Source organism: Gossypium hirsutum, chromosome A07 (assembly GCF_007990345.1).
Source record: "Gossypium hirsutum isolate 1008001.06 chromosome A07, Gossypium_hirsutum_v2.1, whole genome shotgun sequence".
Taxonomy (NCBI): domain Eukaryota; kingdom Viridiplantae; phylum Streptophyta; class Magnoliopsida; order Malvales; family Malvaceae; genus Gossypium; species Gossypium hirsutum.
The window spans coordinates 2146492-2166997 of NC_053430.1; the positions used below are offsets into that span (position 1 = coordinate 2146492).

Genomic DNA, 20506 nt, shown 5'->3' on the forward strand with positions numbered 1-20506 from the left:
AAAGCTTTAAAATTATCACTCAACCAATGTTTTATTTTAATTTATTTATACATTTTAATTTTATTATGCACACTTTATTACCTCTAATAATTGTATATTTATATTACCATTAACAAAATCTCTAAATGAGTTGGTATCATGAATCAATTGGACACCAATTCGGTTAAGAAAATTATAGAATAACATTTTGTAGTTAAAATAAGTTATATTATTTGATAATACTTTAGTCTCTTATTTACAAAAAGAACAATAGGAAATATGTATATAGATATTCTTAGTCTCGTGTATTCATGTGTTTAAATATTGTTTTACTAACAATTTAATCTATTTTTTATTTTAACATCGTATATATTTCATGTGTTATTATTAATTAGTTTCAAAGCATACATCTTATTATTTATTGTATGTTATTTCTAAAAATGCATCTGTGTTCTAAATATATGATTTCTAGTATTGTAATGTTATTATTTGAGTTGATGTCACAAGTAAGCTTGACACTAGTTCAAGATGGATGACAATACCATATTACGTGCGGTAGAAATACTAGTTATTATAATAAATTTTTAAAAAAAATATTATTATAATGATATTTTTGTCTTTTCAAATTTTTATATAAAACAACGGAAAAACTTTATTTAAAATCGAATACCAAATCAATAAATTTATTTTAAAATCTCTTATAACTCTATCAAAAATCAATTATCAAAATAATTCTATAAAATATATTTTTTAATATAAAATGTTTTCATTGACTTGAAATTAAAATATACCCAAAATTATTATATCATAAAAATGTGTAAATTTAGATTTTTTTTTAGTGTGATATTTGGTTTTTGTATATGTTGTTTATGTAGGGAAGCGTGTACTGTTTATAGTAAAACAAATAGGGATTGTTTTTTATTTTATAATTTTAAATATCCTGTTTGGCAGTTACAAGTTACTTTCCGTTATTAACTGCTCTCCCGCTGAAGAATAATCGCCGTATTATTAGTTTAACTCGGCGTTTTTGACGATTAAGAACCTATATTAGAAATCAAAATAGCGGATAACAATACAAATATATCATCCATGGTTTATTTAAGTATTTTAAAATATTTTAATTAAGCATTTAAAATATGACTGTCAGAAAATAATCTAATTATTAGCTGATGCATTAAATGTTAACTTAAATTTTATGTAAAGTATATTTAATTTTTTATAATTTTTTTATACATTATATATACTTATCATCATCTCAATTATGTATATCCCTTTAGTTTTATTTAAAATTAATTTTAACTGTTTTATTATTAAACAAATTTACCTTTGAATTTTAAAATTAAAATCAATCATAAGGGAAAACAGAATCTTGAAAAAAAAAAGATTGAATTATTATATATGGTAAGAAAAAAGAATAAATTAAGGGGCCACAAGAAAAGGCTAATTCGTACACTGAAGTAGGGAAGAAAATAGTTTAAAATTATTTTTAAATAAAAAATAAAATTTACCGAATCGATTATTTTGTTATTATTTTTGTAAGTGGTTTTTTTTAACCTGGGGAAGGTCAATTGTCGCCTTCCCCTCACAATCTCTGACAGCAACCCCTTCTTCGCTTTGATGATAGAAGCGTTTGTTGGGTCCTACCTTTTACTGACACTTTTGACGCCGTCACCTCTTCTCTCTCTCACGCCGTTAACGTTCCTAGCATCTACCCTTTTTCATTGTCCTCCTGGTTTTTTACTGTAACTGTTTCCCTTTTACTGGCTTGGGTTTAGATTAGTTCTCTCCTTTCGTTGGTTTTCCTCTTTGTGTTTTACTTGATTTTTCTAATGAGGTCTCCTTTTTTAAATTAAAAAAATTTTAAATAAATTATCGTGATGAAACAAAACAAAGATACTTTATGAAAACGCGTAATTGTAATTTTTTTTTACTTCCATAACAAAAATTATAATCTATCAACTCGATTTCAAAAATACATGAATACCTAACCAGCCTATCAATAATATTTTCCATCTTAGCATATCCATCTTCGTGCATAATGAAAAGTGTTAGTAACTTGGCTGCTTCTCTTGTTGCACTTCATGTTGGAACAATAATTGAACAATATCGTGATACTTTTGGTGTTGGCATGTTTAATTTTTTAGCTACATAGCTTTTGATTCTATCTTGTTAAGCAACAAATGAGTAGCTAGAGACGTTTGAGATGAAATTAATTAAATTATCATTTATTCTAACGATATGGAGAAAAAAAGTAAGGAAATTTGAGATGATTAAGTATCATTATTCTTATCTCTTAGAAGAGTTCTTAATGTGATAAGAAACTGATTTATGAAGAGTTTTATTTGAATATTATTCAAGATAATCCATGTGAAAAAATTCGGATTCAAAAAAGTTTGAATCCTTGATTGAGTTCTTTTTCATATGGTGACAAGCTTGAAGGAATTAGAAATTCAACTTTAACTAAGACTCTTTATTATCTTAAAGGATAAGTTGCTAATCAATTTTATTTCAAATGAGAGACTTATTTGCTAAGGAGTTTATTATATTTACTTCAAGTAGGATTGAACTTATTGAAAGTTGTTGAGCTATCTTAGTTTGAATTAGAGATGAACAAATTTGAAGACTACTTATAGGATGTTGATTTCATGTAATAGGGTGTGCTTATTGTGGGTGTTTTTCTTAAGAAATTGGAAGTAGATTATTGTGTATTTGGGAATATATTGGAGATTAATTATTAATTGAATTATGAGGTTTTAGGGAGAGTGATTGTGTCAAATTGAGTTCGACTTTAGGATTGCAATTATCCATTGTGAATAGATACATTGGGCTTAAACAAATAGTTGTACCAAATGAATTGTTTAATAAAATCATTCTCTGAGTTAGTCTCCGCAGACGTAGGGAACACTCTATGTGTTTTCAAACCCATATTCGTTGGGATAATTGCTTTAGATCCAAAAATCAAATTGAAAAGTGTTTCACCAATGTGTACGTGTGTGTGAAGTAGTTCAAATTAAAAGGTTATAGTATATTTGGAAACTCATCTAGCCATGCACATTTCCAAACCTATATTCTTGTTTGTGGCTTTTACCTAACCAATTTGTTGGTGGGGAATTTTATTGAGCTATGAGCAAGAGAAATGTAAAGATTTTTTTGTAAATCTCTTTAAATTTTTGTCCAAACTTTATTCAAATTTCAATTATTAATAAGTGAACATTGCATCATTATATGATAGTTTTTTCAAACAAAATTCTCCGTTCATATTTTTAGTGGCAGTAATTAGAGTTTCGACCTCCATCCATTTCGTGAAACACTTAATAACAATTACAGTGAATTTCTTTTATGTAAGAATGTTAGGAAAAGGACCCAAAATGCCCATGACCCAAATTTTCCACTCCCCGTATTATAAAAGGCCATGAACTACAGAGCTAACCATTAATTGAAGAGGCTCAATTGGTTGGCGAGTGATCAGTTAAGATATATTATTGTATTCCTTATAACAACATTTTACATTAAATGGATACAATAATTGATAGTTAATGTGATACTTTTAAAATTATATTAAATTCCTATGTGATTTAATTAAGAAAAATATCAAGGACATAACTTTATAGAACAAGGTAATAACAATTAGATCACATATTCAAGTGTACAAAGCTAAATAATTACAATCTCACTAAAATACATAAGAAGTTTGTTGAGGTACAAAGTTGGATATGGCAATTGACAATGGTTCACATGGCAAGCACACTGAGAGATGCTCGATGTTGGAAAGACGGAGAAAAATATTTATAGAGGTTAGAAAGATAGAGAGAGAGGTTGCATGTCCCATGTACAAGTTTTTGAATTGGTTATCTATGAGTTCTTTTTGTGGCTGTCATATTGTTAGTTGTCTTCTATATAGTAAGCTTGGTGAGCCATGGTGTCCTTTAGACACGTGCCTTTAATGATTATGAATGATCATGTCTATATAAGTTCGTTTGAATAAATCGTAATGGGACCAAGTAAAATTCAATAGCAAAAAAGGTGGTGAAGTACATCAATTATGTATAGAAAAATATGGCTCCTTAGCGAGATAGAGCTAGTGTGATGAGATACTTGTGATTGTCTAAATTGGAGAACTATAGTGAAATATGCTTTGAGTGAGGTATACTTCTAGCAAAGTATAACAAATTGGTGCTATCAATTTAATATTATTGACAGCTTTAGTTTAGGATCCAATAATCACAAATACCACCCAACAAATTTGGCTTTTATCACTTATGGGAAGTTTTATACTTTTACTTGATCCGATCAGTTTGTTGAATTAAATGTTTAAAGGGGCCATGCATCTTTGAAAGGATACCTTGTTTCATAAAATAAATAATTTATTTGATAGAATTTTTCATAAAAAATCATTAGAAAGTAGGTAAGAAGACCTCTCTGGTCTCTCTCAATTTCAAGATTAAGCAATATGATCCTCTTGAAAAAAATCAGAGCAATGTAATTACGGTCAATTTTGAAAGTGTACGATTAAAGAAATTAATCACAATGCTATTATTTTGATTGGTGTAACAATAGATTTAGCTTTTAATATTTACATGTTTTGTTAATTTTGTTTTAATTATAAAAAAAAATTATCAAATTTAGCCTCGACATTTAGACAAATGTTGTAGGTTAAATTTGTTAAATCGGGACCACATTGGTAGAGTGTCTAAAATTTAAGAGTTAAATTTATTATTATATCAATTAAACTTATGTACAATTGATGGAAAACATTAACATTAAGACTAACCGTTCCTAATTGTTCCCGTTCGAAATTAACAAATATTTAAATTACTTCAAATTTTTTAAGAGAAACTAATTTACTCCGTATCAAAATTGAAAAGGCAGACAGTTTTTTACCCAAAAAAATTAAATAGATGAAGGGTAACTTCCAATATCTAATGGAGAATATATTTATATATTTTGTTTTCCTTTTACATTATATTATCAAATCAAATTCACAATATTTTAAATTAATTATTTTTATTATTATCAAATCAAATTCACAATATTTTAAATTAATTATTTTTATTATTAGTTTCGATATTGTTAAAAATATTTATTTTTATTTTTATGATTTTTTTATATTTAATATTTTAATTTTATCCTATATTTTTGTATTAAAACTAAAATTAATGGTAAAAATATAAGATAAAAATTTAGTGTTGAATATAAATATAAAAATATAGGATATCAATTTTAACAACAATCCAAATAATTTTTATAATTTAGATTCAATACTTTTGAAATTAAACATTTAAATTTTCAATTCATCAAATTTAAAATCGAATTTGGATCAATTCAAATAAAAATATCACTAAAATATTGTAGCTTCAAATACTTGTTGAGAGTAATTCTACTTCTAACTCCCCCACCATAATTAGAAAGAGTAAGGACCACATAAGTAACCAAATTAGATATAAGTATGATTAATTTAATAAAATTAAGAAAATATAACAAATACAATTTATATCATATATATCACATTCGTAATAAGATTTGGGTGTCTTTAGATGGCAGTACATATACCTACTATTGACATAAAAATAATAGTAATAATAAAATTAAATACTACAACGTGAGACAAAAAAAAATTAAACGAAATGTATTAAACTATACAAAACCGTCTTAACATAATTAAATGATTTATGCCAATCTTTTCGTAAATTATTATAGTTATTTGTATACGATTAATGTTGAACATATAATTAATGTAAATTCAAGTCATAATATACATGCACGACATATCAAATCTAAGTGGAAACGTGGCCTCGTGCCTATATGAGTTTTTTTTTTTTTTTGTTCTTTCTAAGAGCAAGTAATTAAAACTTGTCCTTTTTTAATAAGGGTGAATCCAGGGCAAGGAGATCTTTTTCTTCAAAAACAAAAATTGCACTTCTAACTTCGTATAAATGGTTAGATTATAAATTAATATATAGTAAAATTATCTTTTAAAATAAAAAATTATTTAATTTTTTAAAAATAATAAAATTATAAATTAATATGTTTAAAATTTATATTTTAACATAAAAAATTATAATTCAATTTTAGTCTCATTAAAAAAATTCTGGATTTGTCTCTGTTTCTTAAGTAATATATTGGATATGAGTATTATGAATAGAAAAAACAGTATCAAAAAACTTTATCCTTTATTTAAGAGTTCGATCTAATTTAATTTTAAATTTAATCGAGACTTAATATGACTATAGAATTAAAGTAAACCTACAAATACAATAATTCTCTCCATAACAGTTCTATTTGTCTATCTAGATTTTGCCTATTATAAAGAGGTGGTTTTCACCTATAGACTATATTGTTATAAGGAGATAATCGTTGTAAACTTATCATTGAATTCACATGGTGAATTTCCATCAAATAAAAAAGTGATAATTATGTTAAAAAAGAAGAAGAAAAAATGAGAATCAAATCAACAAAATTAAAAAACGTACAACGGGTGCATAGATTATTGGTTTTATGCATATTTAATTTTACATTATTTTATATGGTTAATTATAAAGTTTATAAATCTAATAAATTCAATTAATCAATATGACTTATCAAATTAAATTAATTAATTTATCACGAGTTACAAAATTCAAGTAATCAAATTATAAATTTACGATGATCCAAATTCATAGTAGAATATTTAATTAGAGAACTTAACAATTTATTGAATTGATATCTTAAATTCCACTAATTGAAGATTGTTTTCATTTAATAAAAATATGATAAGTAGATTATTTTTCAGGTGAAATTTAATCACTTTATTAAAACAACATTTTAATTAAGATAATTTTTATTTAATAAATAATAATTAATAAGCTTACTTATATGAAAAAAAACTATAAATTCACTTAAAAATTTAGATAATATATTATTATGGAGAGTTAATTTAATAAATAACATATTTCATAACTAAAAATATTATCGTTATAAGTAAAAATTTATTATAAAATATTAAAATAAAACATAAAAAACCAATTTTACTAAAAAATCGAATTATTAAAAATAAAAGAAATGGATAGCAAGTATAGTCAATAAAGAGTGGAGGGGGTAGGGTGGAGCCAGCAATCACATGGAAAGCGTTTTTGCATGAAAGTCCTTCCAACAAAATAACTTCCCAATCACGTGGCCCTTTAATTAATGTATTTATTATTATTAGGGTTTACATTTTTATTTGTTTTTGTTTTTTTGGGGTAGGCCATGGCCTACTTTTTTTCTTTCTTCATGAATTGATAACACCCAGCCCAGCTGACTCCCAATCTAATTTCAATTTTCAAAAAGAGTGGGGGAATATCCTGAAATCTGTTTCATGGATATAAAGCAAATTTCACTGTTTGGGACAGAAAATTTCTATTATGATGAAAAAGCTCCTGTTTTCTTTCTACTGTTTGTGGGATATTGCTAGATACAAATAACACTGCTTCAAATATGAATCCCTTTATTTATTTATCTATATTATGTGGTTAATACATATAAAATAACTCGAATTCAAGTAAATTTTTTAATTTAAATTATTTGAGTTAGTCAAGTTTCTCCGAAATGAAAAATTGTTTATATAGGCAATTCATAAATTAGCATAACGGTAAAATTATATTTTGATCCTCACAAATTTTTATTTATTTTTAGCCTGGTAAAATGATTTTTTAATTTTGCCCTTGGTTATATCAAGTTACTTGTTTGGATAATTTCAAATTTAAGTTATTTCAGATTGAATCATTTTGAGTTTGAGTCAAGTATGTCAATCAAGTTCTTTGAATTGAGTAAACCTCATTTTCAAGTTTATTAAGTTTACTTATTTTAAATATTTGGAGTTCAAGTTATTAAACTTTTTTTTGGTATTCTTCATGTCCATTATATTATTCATGTTCAGGATTTATGTCTAACCATTCAAATTATTTCGGATTCGAATAATTTTGAGTTCAAGTTTACCTTCACTTTCAAGACTCAAACATTGCACTCAATATTTATTAAACTTTTTAAAATCAAATAAACCCGGGTTAAAATTTTAAGTTGGAGTTACAATGCAAGAATTAATAGCCATTAATGCTATAAAATTAAATCGGCTGGGTGTTTTTCTTTTTAATGTGGGGGCGGCTTGATAGGGATGAAACGATAGAAAGATGTTTTCAATGTTATTAAAACTAGGTAGCAGGAACAGGGGTAGGGGACAAAACCAATAGTGTGGCAGATAGCTTAATGAAAGATAAAAGAAAGGACCTGTAAAACTTACCAGAAAATAATGGAGCATTCTGTCCTCCAACTTAAATGTGATCCCATTATCTATTATGCAAATTGGCAACCACCATCATCATTCTCTGAATCAAGGCATCTATCTGTTTTGAAACTAATTAAACCAAACAATTGCGTGATCGGTGGACTGCAATGGGGGACTGTTTTTACAGGAACCAGTCAAGGTACATGCTATAAATGTTGTTTTTTTTTTGTTCCAAAACTTTAGGCAGGGGATGTAAAGTTAGGATATGCCATCGACTTTTGATAATTATTGATTATTTATTCGGATTGTTAATGAGATTGAAATTTTAGTGTTAATGGATATTCCACCAATTAAATCAATTTATGTTGTTGATACAAAATATTAAATTAAAAAAGAAAGAGAATGAGAAATTAATGTAAGTCCCGATCTAAGGTTAAAAAAATATTATTCCGATCACTCTACTTTAAGTATGCTATTAAAAATTAATTTATAAATCACATAATTCACTTGTTTATTTACAAATTAAATGTACTGAAAAATGGTTCTTAATAGAACATATTAAAGTGCTAATTTATCAATCAATTACAATCCCACTAAATTAGTTTTATAAAAAGGCTTACAGACATTTTTTGTAAAGTTTAGAACATATAAAAATTTATAAAATATGTCTTCAAGTCAATTTCCATAATTCTCTCGATTTGCTTGATCCGGCTTAAATGAATCTTCAAAGATTTATTATTTCATAAGGGCGATATTTAAATATAAGTGAACACACATTCACAAAATCATCTAAGTCATGGTTCGACTAATTTTGTTTAAAAGATTACCAACTTCAAATAAGGCAAGTTACGTGACTTACATAGTGCCACCAAGTGTAGTTGGCACCGCTCATGTAACTGTCTCAACAATCTCTTCCAACAAGACTTCCATATATAGATCTAGAATCCAATAAAGTTGAATTCATCCTAATTTGTCCAAATCTCATCAAATTGATTAATACAAAGGTTTGATATAAATCTTCATAAAGTCAGCGCATATATTCCAATTTCATCTCCAATTATGATCACGAGATTAATTGCACAAAACCCTTAAAACAATGTAAGCAAATAAACAAAATATTTTAGTTAAATATCTCAACAAATAAGGGAAGTTATAAAACTTACTTAGTGTCAACTGTAATTGGAACAGCTTATGACATTGCTCTCATAATTAACTCAACATAAAACCATAGCTGTAATCAATCAAATAGTTTTAAAAAGCATAGCATTGAATCGAAATCAACATTAATGATAAAGTTGATAGCTAAACCGATAGAAGGATACAAGTGAAATAATACTTTAATTTGAAAATTCAATCGAAATATTTTGAAGTTTAGAAATCAATTAAAAATTAACCCTTAATTTGGAGTCATTTAGTTAAGCTAACTCAAATCCTTTATCACCTGGACTAAAAAAATATGTATAGGATACTAATATGCTTAAATCCTTTATCAATTAAAAATATGTATAAAATATGTCTTACTTATGTATTCATGACCAAATATATATGATACAAATATCAAATATAATAATACAATATATTTTTGAACAATCACAATAAAAAAAAGGAGAAGAAGAGAAATATTATGATTATTATGTGGAAATCCCTTTAAAATAAAGGGTAAAAATCACGGGAATTAAGAATCTAATTAAAAGTTCGTTGTATTCAAAGTTTTTGCTACAAGATCACAAGCGTATAACTCCAATAAAGTTAACAATAAGTAATCTTAATCAAACAAAAGAGAAAAGTTGATAATATCACTAAAAACAAAATTGATTTTGAAATTGAATTCTCGAAACTATAATACTCGCATGAAAAATCCAATCGTAAACAATCAAGATGTTCAAATCTACTTGCCATTGTAAAAGCAAAAAAAAGCTAAATTAATCAGAGTGGATCAAAATTCATCAAAGGTAAAACAAAATTGTTTGCTCCCACTTTTTGAAGTCCTACTCACTTTCTCTAAAACCCTTTTAAAATAAAATATGTCCCACCTTTTTATTCATACAAATAATAAGGATATTTATAATCTTTATCATAATGAGGATGTTTAAGACATCCTCACTCACGAGTCCGTTCTTCATCACTTAAAATCAAATGGCACCCTTTTGCCCAATAAATGTCATGTATGGTATGAGTTCAAGGCAAATGTTAAAATTTATTTGGCAGGTGAAGACGTTCTTATTTCGGTGAACCTTTCATTTTCTTAAACTTTCAGAAGAATCGAGAGACATCTGTCAATAAATAAAACTCAAAAATAAAATCGAATAAAGACATTCAATCCTAATACTAGACCTATTGAAGGGTCGATTGACTCTCAACAAACAATACTTTGTAGAGTCAAAATCCCTCAACAAAAAGTACATTCACTAAATTAGTTCTAGACAATGCCAACAAGGACTGCTGTTGGCATGTTGAGACGCAGTGCACACGGACAAGAAACTACCTGGGAAAAGAAAACTAGCATCACAAACTGATAGTAATAGCTTATTTTGCTCGATTATTTAGAGGAACTACAAATAAAACACATCATTCTGGAAGACAATTCTCTAAGAAAATTCTTATAAATCTCAATATTTAATCATAATGTATCTTTTCTGCATTTTGGCTGCAGCCATTCTTACAAGAAAATCTTCCTCAAATGTGATTTGAAACTTTTAACAGGAAAAAGCAGATTTGAAAAACTTCTTAACCTGTTTCCTTCTTTCCAAGATGATATGAATTGTTTCTTTTAGTACCAAGGGATCTCCATCAGGGCCAGCAATATCATCGAGCAAAACATCTCCAGCATCGTACCTGAATATCGGAACAAGGAGAAAGATGAAAAAAAGTAAGCTTACACACAATCATCAGGATGTGAGGATGAAGTCATCGTCCTATGTATAAGCTACTAAAACAAAAAGCCACTAGGAAATGAGTGACAAACTAGTATGGAGAAAAGGGAGGTTAAAGAAATACGTACAGTATGTTGAAATCTCAAGAATTGAGAAATTCATCCATATATTGTTCATACACAGTATACATATTTATACACAACTGATTACAACTACTTAGTAACTGCATTATACTGGGCTAGTTCTCTAGAAGATCGCAAGTCTACCTTGGGATTTGTTTGTATTTTCGTGATAATCTTATTGGTTGAATGTTGAAGAAACAAAGTGTTGTATTCCGGTCTACTTCTGAGGCAGAATATCAAAGTTTAGCAAATGCCACATCTGAGTTGATGTGGTTTTGCTTGCTGATGGATGAGACTTACACCAGTCATTTGGTGTGATAATGCTAGCACTGTTTCCTTAGCTGCAAATCCGGTTCTACATGCTAAAGTCAGCATGTTGAATTAGATATGCATTTTGTTTATGAAAAGGTTCTTAGTGATCAGCTTCATGTGTGTTTTGTACCTGGTTGTGATCAGATTGCTGATGTCTTAACTAAACCGTTAACGGTGGGTGTTTTTTCTCGCTGTCGCCGACGCATGCATGTTGTTGCTGCAGGTGTTCTTTCTCAAGATGCTGAAGGGGGAATATTAGAATAACAGTCTAACGGTCTTAGTTAGCGTCTGGTATAATGCAGTCACTAAGTAGTTGTAATCAGTTGCTGTATAAATATGTATACTGTGTATGAACAATATATGGATGAACTTCTCAATTCTTGAGATTTCAACACAGTAAATGCAGGAATGACACTTGTAGAATGAAAGAATTTTGGGAGGAAAAAACCTTGTTCATCTTTTACTTAAATTAATGGCCCAGATGTTACAAGCACGTATATAGTAGAAGGAATGCTGGGGTCATAGATAAGATTTCAAATGAATAACAACTGCCCATTTTAGTTTCGTTAAAGCATCTACCAGTTATGCATCTAGAATAAATAAATTAGAATCCTGTTTTCTCCATGTAATTTAAGCATCTAACTGCAACCACTCTATCCAAAGTTATTCAATCAGAAGAAACAAACCCTGTACCAAAAGGCAAAGGTTGCTGCTGATAAGACTCATTATGCAGTACACAAATGGCCCAGCTATTGCATCAGGAAGCCTTTGTAGGGGTGCTTATTGTCCTTGAGCATCTTCAACCTGGAAAAAGATGTTGCACATTTACTAGTAATTATACCCTGAGCAGCTTATACATAGTGACTCGTATTAAGCACCAGATGTGAAAACATGAATGTATGATTAAACCAATAAGAAGGGTCCACTAGGGCACTAACCATGCGTACAATCTTAGAAATAGTTGAGTTGGAGCCTGTGGATATTGCTTCCATCCTTAGAGGCCATCCTGAAATACAACATCCATTCATATAAATGATGAATGCTTCTTAAAAATAATTTAGAAAATATCCAAATGTAATCCCAACATTTAATCCTTGTCTAGCTATCCTCAGTGCAATCAAGCTAATATGCATTTTAAACCTAAAACTTTATCCCTATATCTGTAAAAAATTCTCAAATTATATTAAATTAAAATATATGGATTAAATATTCAATTTGAAGATAATACAAGGATGAAACTGTAAAAAATTCTCAAATTATAATGTTTTTAATGAAAGTAAGGTCTTTTCAAATATTTAAAAATCATATAAATAATTCATTTCTCAATTTTTTTTAATCCACCATTATTCAGTGTAGTGGTAATATTGCATTTTTAAAAAGAAAATATTGATTCAGACCTTAAAAACAACATCGTTGAAAGGAATTAAATCTCAAATTTTAAAGTACTATAATTAAATCTCAAATTCTAAAGAAGTATAAGGACTAATTACATATTTTAACTTATTTTTTTCTCCTGTAGTAAGTCCAAACCAGCAAATAAGTTGGTGCCACGTGAGAGACAAAAAATCTCTCTTTAAAAAAAAATCGTAATCCACAAAATCCACTTAAAAAAATGGAGGGGAAAACGCTATCTTCTTTTTCATCATCACTCAAAGCAAAGCTTCTCTCAGTTACGCTACAAAAAGAAATGGCCGTCACCGAGCTTACTGAACAAACCCCCAAAGCAAAATCCCTAAATTCATTTCCTACATCCTTATTACTCTCTTCGGCATTTATTCAAACGCCATTCGCACCTCCAATTTTGAAGCCATCAAAGCCCAATCTCGTCCCCGAAAATCTAATTCGTGACCTTCACCATTCAATCGTTTCAACCGCCGATAACTTCTTGAATTCCCTCCAACAAAATCCGGTTTTCAAAAACATCATCTCATTGTCCACTGAATTCCAAAGCTTCTTCAATGAGGTAACCCATCTCTATCATCTGTCTACTTTGTTTAATTACAACTTCTAGTTGACTACTGATTTTAATTTCTACTCTCTTCTTTTTCGGCAGGTGAAAACTTGCAGAAACGAGTACGTGAAGATTATGAATTATTCTCCAGTTTCAAATCACAAATTCGCTGCGGTTTTGCCTGGTGATTCAGTGGCAGGGGTCGTGGTTGCTAACGGAATCCTAAATTTCTTAAACATTTACAATACGTTGTTAATCGTTAGGCTGGTTTTGACTTGGTTCCCTAACTCACCTCCAGCCATTGTTAGTCCCCTCAGGTATTTCTACTCCCTATAATCAAATTGGTAAAAAGACCTTTTCAGTCCTTTCAATTTCGAAATTTGGCAAATTAGTCCCTCTAAAAAATCAAAGCAATTTAATCCTGTTCATAACGTTTAATGTTTTTAGGGTTTAGTTATCAACTGTACATGATTTTGATTGGTATAATAATAAATTTAGCCTTTAATATTAACACATTTGGTTAATTTGATCTTAATTTAACAAATTTATCCCGTAACATTTGTGTAAATACGTAAATGTTGAGATTAGATTTGTTGAATTTATTAAAATTAAGGTTAAAATGATAAAATATGTAATCATTGAAGGTTAAATTTGTCATTATACTAATCAAAGTTATGTCCAATTGACAAAAGATATTAATGCAGTGCTTAATTATCCTTAATTGCTCACTTTTGAAATTATCAGGAGTAAATTACGGTTTTTTTTAAGAGGAACGCACAATTTCAAATTGAAAGGGACCGGAGATACTTTTTACCAATCAAATTTCAAATAAAATATTTTAATTTAAAGCTTTTTAACTTTGATTATTGATCAGTACTATATGTGATCCGTACCTGAACATATTCCGGGGAATAATTCCACCATTGGGAGGAACATTGGATCTATCTCCAATACTTGCATTTCTGGTTCTCAACGCATTTACTAGTACCGCCGCAGCACTCCCGGTGGAGCTTCCGGTGGCTGGACAACCTCTGAGAAGAGCTTCATCTCCTTCGTTGTTCACTGCTTTAACGTCGTCGCAGAAGAAATGGATGAGACGACTCAACGAGAGCCGGTCCAAGAGCTCCAAATCGAATGCCACCAGTTAAACTTAGCACTTTCTTTTGAGTTAAATAAAGGTCCTTTAAACCTCTTACTCTGTATCAGTTTATCACTGGAAATTCTTTTGCTATAAAACTAGTCGATTTTCCATTTTGTTCATTTTGTTTTTTGTTTAATCATCTTGAAGGATCAAGGATATTTTGCAACTATGTTGCTCTCAAATCCATGAAGAGCGAGAGGCTTATGTCGTCTCTGGGTGGGTGGCCATATGTCTATGTACAGTTGAGGCACCCCTCTGTGAACCGTACACAGCTCTCTATGGAAGGGAACAATATTTTCCATTGTTAAAAGATCAAGTCGTATCCTCAAGGAGACACTTTGAAAACTTCTCTTGGGGGAGCCAATCTCTCCCCACAAGAAATTCATTCTTTTTGAAGTTACCATGTTTGACACGTGTCCAACATACTATAAAAACTTAAGAAAATCTAACCATATTGGTGTTGGGTACTCACACCCGAGTCCAAGTTACATAGTTTTACAGCTGAGATGGAAATAGAAGAAAACCATATAGAATAAACAGAAATAGTCTCAACAATGGAGAAAATTTCTCTCTCTTCAATTTGATTCATATCATGTGAACTATCCAAAACATTTCATTGAGCATTATACAGGTTTTGGATGATTGTGAATGTAATAGGACACCAAAAAGAAGTGAGAAGTATGTATCTCTACAGAGATTAGCTTGGTCTGGTGTATGGTAATTATTTTTGTAGGGTATGTTCTGATAAGGCTTTGAATGAATCAGTATTGCTTTTGTATATATGTCAATGAATGAAGCTGAAGCTAGCAAACTGAGGTTATTCAAGCTGGAACTAATTAGTGGAGATTATCGACCGGTGAATACCGCAATGGAGCTTCTCGGGGTTCAAACACGTTGAGAAATTCCAATAATGTTGCCATCTTCAGTCCAATGATCTGGACCTGGGGATTCGAATGCCCTTTTAGAAACACGTCGGTGATCTGCATTGAACTCAAAAAGGTCGATGATAAGAAGCGCGTTTTAATTTGCAGAAACACAGAAATCTAGCATTAAACTAAGGCAATCCTGCGGTGATGGGATGAGTTTTAGAGAGACAGAGAAAGTGCGGCAAGTTTACCTGTGTACATCCGAAGAGTTTTAGCAGCTTCAGTGACGAGCAACTATCTACAACCAACCCTAGTGCCTCATCGGTTAAATTCCGGCACCATGATAAGTCCAAACTGAACAATTTTCTCGAACATTTGGAAAGCGATATAGCAGTGTTCAGTCCCACCTGTTTCAAGTTGTTCAATGCGGTAAATGAATTGTTTACCGGTTACCACATGATCATAATATGAAATATGAGAAGCCGAAGCGGTTCAAGAGATGGAACATGAATGTCAATACAAGCATTTGCCTTTAAGCACAAAATAGTGAGTCATTCAATCAACAATCATTGCAAGATAATAGGTCCAAAAGCATAAGAAGGCAAGGCATATCTCACCGAGGCAATATTATTTAGGGAAAGTTCAGTTAGAGAACTTCCAGAGGCTTCAAAGAAGGCGGCAATAGCTTCATCGCTGTGGCACAAAATGAAATTCGTCAATTGCAGGTATCGCTTCCCTCAAAGTTGAAACAAATATATCATTATTTACAGAGGCTCGGAAATGAACAGATATATATAGAGAAGGAAACCTGAAACCATTGCGGCACAGTTTAAGCCTGTTAATTGATCGACAACCATTAGCGAGATATCTCATTGATAAATCCGTCAACTTCCGCAAGTAAGATAGGTCAATGGCGCATAATTTGGAACAATTTTTCCCCACAAATTTGAGAGATACATCAGTCAATTCCCTGCATCAGAAAAACACTTTTTTGTTACTACATCAGATGATAGATATACCTCTGAATCAATTAGATCTCGGAGAACTTACACACAACTAGCAAAAACTAGCTCTTTCATATTTTTGCCACATGCTTCGACCATTTTGATGACAAAGTCATCACAAACAGTCTGAATTCCAGCCATAGACAGCACTTCCAGACATTTAAGCTTCTTCAGTGCAGGCAATACAACCATGGCTTCTATATTATGACATTCATCAAAATAAAGCTCTCTTAAGGTAGATTCAAAGCAGTTAGCTAAATCATTGATGCCAGATGATGTGAGAAGGGAGCACTGGCTCAGATTTATTGACTGCAGAGCAGGTGCAGACAATGCGAGTGCATTTAGCCCTTGGTCCGTCAAGCGATATGCACCGTTCAAAGACAAGGTAACTAAAGCAGGAAGACTTTTCGATGAATGAGCTAACGTATCTTGTAGAACATAATCCGGTATACATGATCCACACAAGTCAAGCTGCAACACCTGCCTCCAGAATCAGGTATAAATAAGTCTCTCTCTGTCTAATATATATATATATATAGCGGAAGCAAGCAAAAGCTAAGTACTACTCTTTCAATTATAGCAACAGGACTTATGCAGGACAACAGGGTCAAATGATGCCTCTAAGTCAATTGATCATCTGGCAATTTTGGATTCAAATCAAGATGGTAAGAAATAGAACAAAATGTGAGAAAATTTACTTACAATCAAGTTTTTAGTCTCACAGCAACCAAATATCTTGGTGAATTCGTCTTCAGTGACTCGGGAGCAGTCATTGACTCGAATCTCTGTTGGTGATCCGCTAGCAAGAAGTTGCAAAAAATGGGCATCCATTTTCCTAGAATTGGACACTGATCGACTAAGCTTGTGCCGCAGCATATCAGGAACATGGTTGAGTGATACAATTGCTTCGGCATTCTTCGCAAGAGCACACAAACTAAGGTCAAGCAACGAAGGAACCTCACGAGCCATAAAAGAGGTTCTTTTAACATTCTTAGGTACCCATTTGAACTCAGCTCCCAATCCTTCACTTGATAACTTCTTCCTTCTTGAAGTTGAACTCGAAATTCGAGTTTTAATCACCTCCATTGCTATACTAAAAGGAGTTCCTAATTCTTCTTTATCATCATCATCAACAATAACACTCTTCGAAGCATCATCCTTAGTAGAAGAAGATTTTAAAAGGTCTCCTTCAGAATCAACTTCACGTGCAAGCCTTTGAGCAAAATCTTTAGCAATCTCATGCTGTCTTTTTGATTTCTCCTTTTTCAATAATTCTTGAAAATCCTCCAATAAATCAGCCCTTTCATGGTTAACAGTGTTATCACGTGTTAAACCTTGAAATTCAATGTAATTTGGCTTCTCTTCTTCAACTGGTGAATCCAAAATCGAAACCCATTTCTCTGGGTCTATTTGCATCAAATCATGAAGAATCTCTTTTTCGTCTAATTCAATACCAAACCCATCTAATTTTGCTTTGCCTTTTTCTTGAACGGAAAATTTCCTCTTTTTACTTGAACAACTAACGATTTCAACATCTGGGCATCTTTCCTTTCCCTTCAAATCGACACCAAAAACAACACTTCCTGAGTTTGTGAAGTTTTCTGTTTCTTTCTCGGGAAACCCAATATCAAAAACGACATTGGGGCTTCTTTTCGTCTTTATACTTGAAGGACTAACGATTTCAACACTTGGGCTTCTTTCCTTTCTCTCCAAATCGACACCAAGAACAACACTTTGTGACTCGGTGAAATTTTCCGTTTGTTTCTCGGGAAACCCAAAATCAAACCCCCCAAACTCGTTCCCGAAATCAATTTCCTCAGGCGGCTGCAGATTAAGATCGAGACCCAAGAACGTTGCATGCTGATGCTGCTGCTGCCTATAAAAAACGACAGCTTCTTCTTCCTCATGTTCATTTCTTTCCTTATTTTTTCCTTCACTTTCTTCCAAATTCCCTTCATTTTCCCGAGAATCTGTTTTCTCGAAAAACCCTACATCACCCATCCCCACTTTCTCGTTCTTCTTCGATATTCGCTATTAAAAAAAAATTTTAAAAACCTAGTAACGAAAATCAAGCTCTTTAAATAGCGCCCGCGAAAAAAAATTAACTGAAAATTTCGAGTTCCGTGCTAAACCTAAACCTTAAGAAAGAGTGGGTTTTTAAGTTTCATCTTGTAAGAGTTGTTAATTAGGAACATAAATTTTTAGTTTTGTTTGTGTTGGGGGTGATATGATGATGCCACGTGGAATTTGACTTTTGATCAATCGGTGGGTGTAAAAGCTATAGTCAATACTGGTGTTGTTAGGGGATGATAATGACTAGTGCTTTTTTGATGAAAATTGAAGCACATTATTTGATGGGGAAAGTTGTGAGAAGGTGAGACTACATTTTGTAGGAAAATGAGGCTTGAAAGATTATTGGTGTTTGGATGTGAAAAGGGTCAAAAGTAGAATAAAATCCAATCAAATTAAAAGAGAATTAAAGATAAAAAGGTGAGGACTTTGCTGGAAAAAAGAATTCCCTCTGGGTTTTTATAGGTCGAGATTAGAATTGCTTGCTTTCGATATGTTCCAAGGTAGAAAATTAGTGTTGCACACTGGCTTGCCAAGTGGAGCATTCAATTTTTGAACGACTTCATTGTGTTTGTTGAACCACCTTATGGTGTCTCCCAATCAATGCTATTTCAACATAGATTTATTGAACCGAAAATTGACCAATTTTTAAACTGGTTAGATCGAAAAATTGATATGAACTGGTTAAAAAATTAGTTAAATTAATAGTTAAAAAATTAATTAAATTAATAGTTAAATTAATAGTTAAATTTGAAGTTTTTTAAATTTTAAATAATTTTTTAATTAAATTGGTTGGATCGGTGAATTGGAGGCATGAATAAGTTGACCACATGTCAAATTGCTCCCAATTGTTACCGACAAATGCTCTTCAAATAGCATTTCTGAGATTAGTTACTAGTTAATTCTATAGAGTTTTTACTCTCTTATTTGATCAGGAAAAAAAAGTTTCTTATAAACACATTGAAATTAAAAAAAAAATTGCATCAGCATTTTAGCTAGAAAATTTATCAGTTGTTTAAACTAACTAATAATATTATAAAAGAAGAATGATTAAATTATACCAAATTAAAATATAAAAACCAGTGAGCATTTGCTTTTAAATAATCTCACATTTTCGGGGGTAATGTTAGATTTTGGGTAACATTCCCACATTTGGGTTCCAAATTTCACCTTGAGCTAGTAATCTTTCATTCATAATAGTGCTAAGATTCCAGAATATAGAAGGGGCATTTTGTTCACAGAATGTAAGATTATTTTTGATAATAGGATTACCGGAATATAATATTACTTAACTGATGTGATCACAGCCACATCATGTTATTGGGCCTCTAATTGGAGTTAGATCAAATCACCCAAATCATATTTGTTTGGGCCAAGATGGGCTTTTGAAACAACAAAAATATTTAACCAACCTTTCGTTTCAATTAAAGGCGTTGGGCCTAAGAAGGCCAACCATGGATCGAGTCAACATAATTGGGCTCGAACTCATGTGAAGCTCAAATGAAAATGAAACAACCCAATTTCAATCTTTATATTATGGGATTCATTAATGTTCTATGTCCTAATGTGTGTTTGATAATAATTCATGCTTTTATATCCTGCTCTTATTATTGTCATGTTTATTTCTTGTCCAAGTATGTTAGTTGTGTCATTAGGACTATCATATGTTTAGTGTGTTTATATTGTTTTGTCATGTTTTAAAGTGTTATATATGTTTGCGTCATTTGTTTGTGTCACTTGTGTATGTATCAAAGTATCATGTTTTTAAGTGTTTGTAATTGTGTTCACGGCTTGAAAGTTATTTTTTATTGACTAGATTGTTTTTCATGAAATAAACACACCTTAAAAGTACTATTACATTTTGTAGATCATACGTTTCGTAAATTCTAAATTTAGACATAATGTAAGGAGTAAAACCTAAATTTAACATTGTTAAATATGCATTAGGT

General features: G+C 30.6%; 2 protein-coding genes across 3 annotated transcripts; one reads left to right on the forward strand and one right to left on the reverse strand.

Annotated features, from left to right (window-relative positions):
* Positions 1-13072: 13072 nt before the first annotated feature.
* LOC121231966 (ylmG homolog protein 2, chloroplastic) lies at positions 13073-15226 on the forward strand. Of its 2 annotated transcripts, XM_041117142.1 has the most exons (4): positions 13098-13488; positions 13579-13793; positions 14351-14654; positions 14765-15226. In XM_041117142.1, exons 1-3 carry the CDS (start codon positions 13138-13140, stop codon positions 14622-14624), a joined length of 840 nt encoding a protein of 279 aa, XP_040973076.1. In that variant the 5' UTR covers positions 13098-13137; the 3' UTR covers positions 14625-14654; positions 14765-15226. The 2 variants fall into 2 exon arrangements, with proteins under 2 accessions (XP_040973075.1, XP_040973076.1); XM_041117141.1 differs by lacking the exon at positions 14765-15226 and having other exon boundaries at positions 13073-13488; positions 14351-14736.
* On the reverse strand, positions 15173-18934 carry LOC121231965 (F-box/LRR-repeat protein 4). The gene is made up of 6 exons (XM_041117140.1): positions 17190-18934; positions 16534-16967; positions 16292-16453; positions 16101-16176; positions 15735-15890; positions 15173-15597 (listed from the first exon to the last, which is right to left on the reverse strand). Exons 1-6 carry the CDS (start codon positions 18486-18488, stop codon positions 15454-15456), a joined length of 2271 nt encoding a protein of 756 aa, XP_040973074.1. The 5' UTR covers positions 18489-18934; the 3' UTR covers positions 15173-15453.
* Positions 18935-20506: the final 1572 nt, after the last annotated feature.